General features: G+C 34.4%; 1 protein-coding gene across 2 annotated transcripts in view; it reads left to right on the plus strand.

Annotated features, from left to right (window-relative positions):
* LOC115209347 (G-protein coupled receptor GRL101) overlaps positions 1-12,500 on the plus strand; it is an 804,611-nt gene that overhangs the window by 681,008 nt on the left and 111,103 nt on the right. For both annotated transcript variants that reach the window (XM_029777716.2, XM_036501082.1), the window contains exons 13-14: positions 3,607-3,726; positions 12,044-12,155. In XM_029777716.2, coding sequence (XP_029633576.2) covers positions 3,607-3,726; positions 12,044-12,155 — 232 coding nt within the window. The remainder of the gene's footprint in view (positions 1-3,606; positions 3,727-12,043; positions 12,156-12,500) is intronic.

Below are 12,500 nucleotides of genomic sequence, written 5' to 3' on the forward strand. Positions count from 1 at the left end.
TTGGGACAGAGAATAGATCGATTACATCAGCACGAATTGCTCAACTAGTACTTATTTTATCGACCCTGAAAGGATGAAAGGAAAAGTTCACCTCGACGGAATTTGAACTCAGAACTTGAAGATTGAAAAAATGCTGCTTAGCGTTTTGTCCGGTGTGCAAATGATTCTGCCAGCTCGCCACCTTCAGTATATGTAATATTTGTATCAAATGTTGGCACAAGGCCATCAGGGTCGGAAGTGCAGGTAATTCGATTACATCGACCCCAGTACTCAACTGTTACCTATTTTATCGACCCCGAAAAGATGAAATGCAAATTCGACGTCGGCGTGCAAACAATTCTGTCAGCTCGTCGCTTTGTGTAGGAGTAATATTAAGGGGTGTTCGATGTACTGAATGCAACACTCGCTACAAATAGAGCCACTAGAGTAAAGGACAGCCACCCTTAATTTATTTTGTCATCAACATTAAGAAGAAATAATCAGTGTTGTTTACACCTATAACATTCACAAGCTATTTTTCTAATCGATATTTAAGTCTATATGCTATCATATTGCAATCAGATGAATAGATCATATACATGTTGAGAGTCGGTGATTAAAATATTTGTATCGAGTCAACAACGTTCATGTATCTAGGGCTTCTATATTTCTCGTGAAACACTGGCTCTTCCCTGGGATTGTTCCCCTCTAAGCCACAGGCCTTATCTAGGTATATTATTGTATAAATCAGACAGCCATCCGTGCATGAAAACTTACACTGCCATAACACTAGTGTTCTCCAAGGAAAAGTACAGAGCTGATACAGATTGTTGATGTCTTATCGTTGTCGATGCTGATGTAAGAACGTCAAAGCAAGATACAAAATACCCCAAAACATCAAGCTGGAAACTGTAATAATTATGACAATCCAGTGACATGGACCTTTGTTGGACCTTTGCTGGATACTGCAAGGCATATCCTTCGGCATTCTAAAAGCTTTGACTATTCGTCGTCTATCTGGCGATTGTGTGTGTGTTTAGTATGCACGCACGCATGTGTATGCGTAAGGAGAGGGTGCAGTCTTTCCTGTGTAATCAGGAAGTAAACTTCGTTGTAGTTCAGCTCCAGATTAGCGTGACCAAACAGAACTATAAGAAAAGATGTTCCATTCGTGACCATCCCGTTTTTTTTTTGTTTCTTTTCTTGTACGCCATTTATAAAAGGTATGATTTGGTAGATACCTTGCTCCTACTTACTTCGTGTCAACTGTCCATATAGAAACTCCTATGCTGAACACCGAGACCAGCTGACATAGACTGATGTCAGCTTACAAAGGATAAATATTCGTTGGCAATAATGCAGCAGTCAGACCAGACGATGCGCTCGTCTACCAGAAGACGTCTCTCTTTGCCTCTACGTTTTACGCCGGATATTGAGTTTGTATTTCAGATTTATTGTAAGAGCATGGCGATGATTGTCGTGAAATGCGGATGAGGAAGGAGTTAAATAGAGATAGTGTGACAGTGATGGTCTTGTAGCGTTACAGTTAGATGTTCTTTAACTTGTTTAAGTCATTGTAGAGACAGCCGAACAAATCGACTCCAGTACATGTTTGAAGAGTGGAACGTTATTCTATTTGTCTGTTTTGCTGGACCAGTAAGTTACAGAACATAATCAAGCCAATACCGGAGTACAAAAACGCGCGCACAGACGCATATATACATACACACACACATATGTAAGTGTGGGGTGGGAGGGAGATGGTTACGTTATAATTTGTAACCTTTTTATTGCCTACCAAATTCATTCAGAAGCAATTATTTGGTCAGGACTATAGCAGAATAAACTGGTTGAAAATTCTGCGCAGTGGGATTGATCCGGAAATTGCGAGATTGAAAAGTGAACTTCTTAACCACAAAACTATATATATATATATATATATACACTTAAACGAGATGAGAAGGAAGTAATGCACAGTTTGTCCTACACCTTAAATTCCTCGAAATCAAAAGAAGAAACATCTAATCAGCGATTGCAACCACAAGGGTAATTTTGAATTTATTTAAGTATAAATTCAAAGTTAAATTACCATTAATGGAACAGAATGAAACCAGCCCGAGTTTTGTTTATAGTTGGCTATAATGGTTTCGAGTCAATAGTCGGCCTAATTTGTCATTATCAGTATAATATATTTTCCCATCTCACGTTCGTTCAATTTTAGTCTAATAATATAAAAAGAGATTTGTAGGTATTTTACTCAAACGTAATTTGCATACTTAATACAAAATAAGTTTGGAGCTTGTGATGCAATTAAAACTATTGCCATTAGCTCGAAAGTGACATTAACCAGTGGTACATCTTTTGGTAGCAAAGTGAATGGGAGTACACTGAATGTCGAACACAATAGATTTGTAATATATTTCCATTTTATTGATAACTTAAACTCTAGTTTCCATCGTTAGCAAGTTTGTAAAATTAACTCGCCTTGTTTCAAGGATAGTTTAACATGGTGAAGAAACTAACAGTCGTAGCTAACTATCACATCCAAATCAAAGATAAGATTATTCATTTTCTTAAGCATAGGCGCAGGCGTTGCTGCGTAGATAAGAAGCATGGTTCACAACCATATTGTCTTGGGTTCAGTCCTACTCTGCAGCACCTTGAACAAGTGTCATCTAATTTAGCCAGGGTTGACCAAAGCTTTGTGAGTGGATTTGGTAGACGGAATCTGAAAGAAGACTGTCGTATAGAGAGATAGATAGATAGATAGATAGATACATACATACATACATACATACATACATACATACATACATACATACATACATACATACATACATACATACATACATGTTTGTGTGTTTCTTTTCACCTGTTTCACAACTGCTGTTGGTTCAGCAAAAAGGACAGACAAAATTAATGCAAGACTTTGAAAATAAAAACTAATGACAATCTCTTCGACTAAACCCTTCAACACGGTGCCCTGCCATGGGGCAATTTAATGACTAAAACAAGCAGAATATAAAAAGTTAAAGATAATTCAATCGTGAATTTATTCTTCATTTCACATCAAGTTTTTTTTTCATTTAGGGTTGCTAACAAATGATGATAAATTTTGTTCTACCCCTAATTTGAAGAGAGAATTTGAATAAAGGAAGAATGTATCGAGTATGGTATTTGCTGCACTAATATTTCATGTATTTCCATAAGTTCTCACAGAAAAAGAATCTGCATACGATTTCTAATACTTCTTCCCATATATATTCGCAGGCGTATGCATGTATGTGTGTGCCAGTGTCGCTCTGTGTGTATGGATGTATGAATATATATATATATATATATATATATATATAATATATATATATATATATGTGTGTGTGTGTGTGTGTGTATCTATCTATCTATCTACCTATCTATCTATCTACCAATCTATCTCTCTCTCTCTCTCTCTCTCTCTATATATATATATATATATATATATATATAAATATATATGAATATTTGCTATATACATCATATCCATACTCACTCGCACGTAAGGCAGATGTGGGTACGTACGTATATATGTATGTGTGTATATATGTGTACCAATTACTCGCTTTATGTATATTATTTTTCTTTTTGTAGAAAACACAAAGTGTGAGTCGGATCAGTTTAAATGTCGCAATGCTTACTGTATTACACAAAAACAAGTGTGCAACGGGAAAACGGATTGTCTTATGTCAAAATGGGACGAATTTCATTGTGGTAAGTTGGTAGAAATTGTCATCTGTTTCTAATTTATTTGCTGAAATTCTTTATTTAATGTTTTATTCCAGCAATGCTTTGGATTGTGTAAAGACTGAATACGATGAAGTTGTAACTGATTCGCCAATCAAAATCAGTTGATTTCTTACACAGCCGTTTCTTTTGAGTGAGTGTATAGATGACTAAATTTACTGCAGCATTTCAGTGGTTCTTTTCCTTATTTTATCGACGATAAGTTGAAATATATTGCGGACAAGTAACGGAAGCTCTACGTGGTTATTCGAAATGATATGAAAACCGGCCACATTTCCTTTAAATCAAACCGTGCAGTAGTCTTAAAGATAGGAAACAAAGGAGACTGTTTTCCGTCACACACTATTCTTTAAATAAATACATGTCTTCGATTATTGATCGCTTGGCTATCTTTTAGCTAAACAGGAATTGTAAAACTATCATTTCAAAACCTGTGCGCATAGCATATAGCCTTTCTAGAAATCGCGCATTGGTATGTTGCGATTGTTTGGCGAAGCTCTCATGACTGATATTGAAATTACAATCCTGTGGGTATGTAAAGTGAGCCAATGACAAAAACAGGGCGGAAAGAACGGGTTATTGAACTTCCAGAGCAAAAGGATTGAGTGAAGTACAGTTTGTCGCATTTGAAGGTGAGCCACTTTAAAATATCTCATAATTACATTTCTGCCATTAATATCATTGGTAACGACAATATGAAATTGAATAATAAAGAGTCTTTGACATGAATCAGGTGTTGTAATATTTTTCCTGTCATGCCAATCTTATTTTCATTGTCTATATTTTTGCCCAATTCTTATTTAAACTTTTATGACAGACAAACTTAATGCAAGGAACATGAATTGACTGAATTTGTTTGGTTTCTTTTATGCGAAGATTCTCTTATGGTTTTCATAATCCTAAAGACTTTTTTTACGATATAAATGAAAATATTTCATTTAGGAATATATAATAAAAACCTGGCCTCAATATAATGCTATATTCTATATTGAAGAATAATCCATATTGAAGAAAAGTAGAAATGTGAAATGAAACTGTGAATTTCATGTCTTTGTCCAGCACATTGTGGGAAAGAACATTGTTTTAACCGATGTTTGAAACTGCAAGGACGTCCTCTTTTGTAGAAGCTTCTTGCTTTAGGACTTTTGCTTAAAATTTTATTGCACTTTATTCTTTTTTCTTTGACTGGTTTTAACCACTGATTTGAGACAATGCTACAGCACTGCCATCAATTGTTTGAATCACTACAAAAATAGATGTATTGGAGAGTATAGAAAACTGTACAGATACCTGGGTCTTAGGTGCCCATAAATGGTATTCTTTTACTGAAAAAAAAACCATAATTCCTTGTTTTGCTATTCTGCTTTTTTATGTAATATTTCTGGTTTTGTCTATAATCTCCAATACTAATAGAAACCATAGCGTATCGAACAATATATATATAGTACGTTAATTTGTTGCATCTCAGGATATCCAGTACTCTAATGATGAGATAAGAACCAATAGCTGATACAATGATGTTCCAAGTGACCCAGAATGAGAGTCTGTGTGCTGTGGCTTAATCTGCGAGAGACAACAGACATCTTCACCAAATCACATTCTGCTATCTTGTCTTTCAAAGAAAAAACAAATAGAATTCATTGAATAATGTAACTTTTGGTACAAGGTTTCTGGGGGAAAACTTTTGGCTTGATTATGACTCCAATGACCAGTGTTACATTGGCACTATACAACAGGAACAAAAATAATATCCTATGGAGTCAGTTATTTGTCACTATAAATAAAACAAAAACGGCACATTTATGTTTTCTGAATCGTGAAGGATCTCTTGAGAATCAATGCGTAACTCCTGATTCATGCTGCAAATGAAATTGGCTAACAGAAGTCTCCTCTGTAATAAGACAGACATGAATGACAAGAAATCTTCTTCGATGATCTGCTATTTATTTCTTACAGCCAGATAACTGAAGAAATATTGAATAAAGTATTCTATCTAAAATATCAACATAACACCCATAGCTTTTCGATATTTTACATTTGAATTATGTTCAAATGAAGATAAGAAAGACAATTGGTTTCATTCTCTGATCCGTAAAGCAAAACAAATCATTTCTTACAGATTTATAATTTACAAAGATCAGCGCGTGAACTTTATCGTATATGAAACTTAGAACATTTTACTAATGCAAAATGTCCATACAAGTTTTATTGTTATAACTAATCATTTGTGTGAATTCACATTCTTCCATAAGAAAATATCAGAATATTGAACGTCATAAGATTTTTTCTAGTTCGCTAAACCTAAATCAGTAAGGGACAATTCAATTATATCAATTTTCAAATGTTCTATTTATTTAGTAAAATACCATTTCTAACACGTTCTAAATTTAGAGAAAACATTTTACATTATTATTGAATTTATAGGCATAATCTGTACGCGTAGTAATCAATTTTTAAACATTTGATTTCATTGAAACACTGCAGAATATTTTCTTTCCATAAAATGTTTCTAGTAAGGGGCAGCCCCTTGGAGCTAATTGCTTTCCAAGCTACACCGCATATCTAAGATACAAACTGAACTCAGTACTCCACTGTTCAGAATATTTAATAGCTCTTATATGCATATATCTAATACTAGGCTGACAGAGCTAATGAGAACTAATTACTTTATCTAAAAACAGTTAATAACCGTATATTAAAAGTCTATACTTGAGTCGGCCTCAATGGAACCAAAAGTAAATTGATACCATATTTACTGACTAGAAGTCATAAATGGTTGAATACAACTCGATGATTATTCCAGATAATTCATTAACCATGGAGTACGTAACATAAAATCTATAATTTGAACAGCAAACGATGGGACTCTGGAGTAGATGTAAATAATTTATTCTTGTCTTCGTAATGTCAGTTAACTAGAATATAGAATCTAATTTCGTTTAGAAATGATCCAGATATATTACTAGTAAGCATTTTTGAGACTTCATCCGTATGAAACATTTTTTCCATGGCTTGGTCAGACAGGAATGGCAGCGTTTAGTATCGCATCAGTGTCTCTTATACTAGTGGTAGAAATGAAGAAATCACGATTCATTACGTTTATTCCACCATGGAGATCCTCACTCTTCTTGTCAGTTCATTTTTACTTACAAGGTTTCGGTCGTCTGGAGGCTATTGTAGACGTCAGTTACACAAACCACTACGCGGTCGAGTCCAAAGCAAAAGCAAATCGATCATAGTGAATGTGATGGCCAGCAGGTGATCACTGACCCTCTACAATAACTGCCCATTTGTAAATAATATGAATTCCACAAATGATATAATCACATAAAGAAAGCTATAGCTAATGCTTCTGGAGTTTTATTGAGTGTTGTTATTGTTTAGTCCCAGTCTACGCTGATCGACTTTACCCAGCAATGCAGTCATGCAGTCCTAGTTTTCTTCTACAGATACAGTTATTCTGGAATGTAGCCTTCCATTTGTAAGATTGTATTGTGTGAAGTAGATGAGATTTCCTTACCATTTCTGAATAATTGAATGCCTCTGTGGCGAGCGTAGAGTTATTACTCCTAGTAAATGTTTCTGCTGCTCTAAAGTTCCAGCAGACCTAGAGAAACCAACTTAAGATTCTGCTCCATTTCCATCCGATTTCAGGCCCCGAGTTTACATTTCGAGCATATTGGAGCAGAACGAACACAGAGATCTCAGAGGAACAGAGTCAATCATGAATATATGTGTGAGAATGCATAAATATTATATTATAGTTTGCCGAATTACGTATATATTTTAATTAATTTGGTAGTTTGGAGTTCAACAAGCTTTCGTTAATATCAGTACTTTTGAAGTAGAGGATAAAACTCTCACCTTTTATTTTATCTGAATACAACATGTAGTTGGAAACCGACTGTCAAATCAATAATCCAAATTTTCCCTAAACATTATTATATCACTCAAAATTCCTTATGGCATCTGAGTACGTTACTTTATATTCAAAGCTTAAAACTCGCCGAGATCAAACTTGTCTGTTATATCTACGGAGCTCCATAAATGCTGTTTTAACGTTTACTATTTTCATATTCTCGTAAGCGCATCCTCTCTTTTTATTTATAAGCTAATTTATCATTAATTCTCTATTATTTATTGTACTGAGCATCTTATCTTCCTCTGCAGACAATGTAAATACATATGCGTAGGCGCGCGCACGCGTGCTATTACTACTACTTTTAAGGCTACGAGCAGGTAGAAGATTGAAAGTTAACTATGTTATATAGTTTGGCTTAAGCGTCAGCGTTTCTGTGAGCATGGTGTATTTCGGTGGGTGCCTTATTTCAGATGTAAGACGTATATTCTTTAGCTGTTGTATTTATGGAAATCATATAAATGGGATATAAATGTATGTCTGCGTCATATTATGAAATGTGTTAAACCACATGACTGTGCATATGCTGAAACGGTATGGCAGCGGTGAATTAGAAAATATATTTTATAAAACGAGAGCTATCCAATTTATTGTTTGGAAAATGGCATTTGTTCCTGTGTGGAGGTGATAATTATTATTATTTATGAGGGAAGCGTGCAGGCAGAATCATTAGCACGCTGGATAAAATGCTTAGCGACATTTCTTTTGACTTTACACTTTGAGTACAAATTTCACCGTGGTCGACTTTGTCTTTCATCCTATCGGGGTCGATAAAATCAGTGGGTGAATGAAATCCCACTTCCCACCAAAGTCCAGGCTTTGTGCTTATAATTAAAAGGATTATTAATATTTAAGTTGCAAAATATTATTTGACGGTGAAAGAAAACTTTTCAATAGTCTTCGCATGTGAATGCATGAAGCAATTACTACTTTTTGTTTATTTCAATATTTTAGTTTCGTACTACAGAAGTGATCAACCTTCTATGGCTCAAATACTACATAACACATTTCATTCAATATAATTTTTATCTAAGTATCTAAATGTTGTAGATAATCCGCTTTGCATTATTATAAATATGAATGCTAATAGTATCGTTTCTTAAATTGATTGACAGTCAGTTATATACAACCAGTGCTGGTGAATGTGTTCTTGAATTTTCTAGTTGTCTAAGGGACAAGAAAATTTCTGCATTTTGATGATTTTTTTTGATGTCGGTGGTTCAAATGTTCATATATGTATGTATGTATGTATGTATGTATGTATGTATGTATGTATGTATGTATGTATGTATGTATGCATGCATGTATGTATGTATGCATGCATGTATGTATGTATGTATGTATGTATGTATGTATGTATGTATGTATGTATGTATGTATGTGTTAATAGATACTAGTGCTAGAGTATAACTGAAGGAGTGACAATATTGAGTAGCATATTTTCAGCGAATTTGGGGGATAAAGATTTTCCTGTGCATATACCCAAGATGTTCAAATATGATGGATTGCGTGTAACTATGATAGATAGTACCTTCTTTGAAACCTCTAGAAAGCAGATACTTGTTATTACTGTTCTAGTCATGATACCTTATCGTAATTGCTGCGATTTGTTTGCGCAAATCAGGAGATAAGTCACTAAGTTAGTGACCAAGCCACTTAGTGAATTGTTGTTTATATGTAAGGCTTGCATCGCTCGCTTTGAATTTTGGGGATTAACTCTGAATGGCATAACGAAAGATTTGATTACTTTGAGGGCAACTATTTACGTTTTAGTTTTAGATCTTTGAGCATTTTGGCTACATCGTTCTTGAACTCATCACACACTCACACACTCATAAAACCAATAACACGCACTTATACGTATGATACTAATACTTGTGAGCCTTGCTTCTGTCAGCTTGCCAGACATCAAGATGTTGCCAACTTCCTGTCCAGCCACGCGGGTCAGGAAATTCTCTTTTCTAATGCTTCTGGTGTCACTGAAATGCTAATCTTATTTCTAACAGCAGTATGTGACCCGCCTTGACCAGCAGCAGCTCACCGTCCAGTAGCCAACTTGGACTCCCTCTAGCCGCTTTCGATTTCGTATGTTTATTCATTCAGCAATATAAGTCTGGACCATCCGGGTTTCTGTTAGAAGCCTGCGAAACTTTCAATCGCATCGTGTCGAATCAAACGGCTTTAAAAATAATATATGCATGTGTACGTGTGTGTGTGTGTGTGTCTGTATGTGTGTGTGTAAGAGAGAGAGAGAGAGAGGTGGGGAGAAATTGAAAGAGATGGAATCACCAGTCGAAGGTGACGTATGCTTCTTGCTCAATGACCTGCACAAATGATACTTTATATTTATCAAATGCTCACTGCCTTCATTCATTTGTTATTGGGTGTACATGTACACAAACGTAACATACGTCAAGTGTCGAAATAATTTCCGAGCAACCTCAAATGGAATACTTTACTCAAGATGTAACTAGACATTTCTTCGCTTGCTTTCTTCTACTTTCTTTCTACTTGTGTACAACATTGCTTCAAGCGAACTACAACGCTCATATATATATATATATAATATATATATATATATATATATATATTATTCCGAAATAATTATTTTCGAAATTTTTTCTCTTATGAGGTTTTCACGCTATCTACCTGACAATTTCTTGTTAAGTTTTCCTTATTAAGTAGTTGTCCTTAATTGCTAAATTTTTATTCCGAAAAAACTTTTCCTTTCCCGAAATGCAATTCGTAAAAGTATGCCATTTACAGGATGTAATATATGTAAACTCACCCATGTGCTTCGTTGATGTTGATCAGTTAGCTGATCGGCTTAAGTGGGACAGGGTCGTTTATTTATGATACATTCAGGCCTGCTGATGAATACGTAAGTATGAAATCACTGTGATACAGGTCTATATTTTTTAAATGTCTTACTTTGATAATTGCATTCGGTAGGATTAGTAATATTTTTGGTAGAAATGACTAATTGTCCCTCTTAGCGTGTGGCATGTATGTATAATGCCCTCTGGCATGTATGTATAATGCCCTCTATATATAAATAAATATATATAAAACAGGTATTAATACTTTTTATGTTGAAAAGGAAACTATACACCCATCAGCAATATAGCCATCAATGTTGTGAAATCAAATATAATGGAGAATATGCCATATCTGTTTGTAATATCCCTGAGGAAAGAATAAATGGTGATTCGCCTAACGTATTTCGATATCACAATTCTGTTTAGACAACTTATGCTCTCATTTTCCTATACTTCGAAACCACTCTACCAATATTTTCTTTATATTGTTTTTATTCTCTTTCCTGTTTTTGTTCACGGAGAATTTTTTTAATATACAAGCCTTTGTTTATAAGTCAAATGATTCGATTACACATCTCGATATACGTTAAAACTTATTACCGCTTGATGCCATATCTTCTATATCATATATCCATTATCTGAAATACACTTTATCTCTGCATCAGCATTCAATTATTTTAGCAAGTTGCTAGCAAATAAATATTCATTCTAATTAGAGTTAATGGTATCTTGGAGTCATTACTTTTAGTTACATTATAAATAACTATATGATATATATGTCTCCTTGGTCATCAAATTGTGGGTGCATGACCTCTGAAAAGAATTGCAATTAAGCTCACAACCAATCAAATGAATTTCGTCTTCTCTTTTTATGGAGATAAACAGAAAACAGTTTCTATACAACACGGCGAAGGAGGAAAAGTACTTCTACTGATTCAAAGGCTATGTGCTTAGTTGGTATGTGTATAGACACACACATACACAGTCTATAGATACATAAATTCTTACACACACATATGTACACACACGCACACACATTTACTATGGGTGTCGAAATTCTGGTGATATTCAGTAAATAACTGATGATGATGATGCGAGAACACAACTACATGGAAACAGTCCTTCTCGCAAAACGAATAGCAGTTCAAAATAACTTAATGAATTTTCTCCAGTCGGAAGATAAACTCTACTACCTTAATGTCTTAAAATTCAAATCGACATGTTTGTCTATATTTCTACCTTCTCTATAATGTCATCAATTAATATGAAAACTATGTATTAATGGAAAACCTCTATAAATGGCTGATGATTGCTCAACATTTTAAAACTGTTGTAATACTTACAATATTTAATAAAATGATGTAGCGTGAAACGATCGTACCAAATTACCGAAGTTATTCTTGTTGCTTATTTTGATTATAAACACCCCATGGATTTATATGGATAACACCATACAAAATTCTGGTGCATCTAACTTAAGTACCATATTCATTTGAATCTAAATTCTGCTGAACTTATATATATATCATTTTACTGTTTTTTCCAGCCTACAAATGTCCGTATCCCACAGACGAATGCGTTTGTTTTGATATCTCAATGAACTGTACAAATCGTGGCCTTTTTCATGTTCCTAATAACAATGAAGGATCAATTCAGTTGTAAGTATTCAGAAACATCCAACAATTAAATAATTTATTATATGTACTTGTGAGTGTACGTTAAGGTGTATTTGACCATACAAATGGAAATTGTTCTGCTATTTATATTTGCTTTAACATTTTTAGATAAGTTTTTTCTCCTTCTGTTATTTTTCTTTGGATACTGTCACTGTTCTCTTTTACATACATCTGCTAACACTAAGACTTTGTTATATAAATTATGTTTTAGCGTGCAATACGACTGCAGCGTGAAGGTTTTATGTGGGAGATTCGTATCCTGTCTTCGATGCTGCATTACGACTTTAACAAAGATATACGATACACACGTAGTCTCTTTGTTAGCTA

Source organism: Octopus sinensis, linkage group LG3, assembly GCF_006345805.1.
Source record: "Octopus sinensis linkage group LG3, ASM634580v1, whole genome shotgun sequence".
Classification (NCBI taxonomy): domain Eukaryota; kingdom Metazoa; phylum Mollusca; class Cephalopoda; order Octopoda; family Octopodidae; genus Octopus; species Octopus sinensis.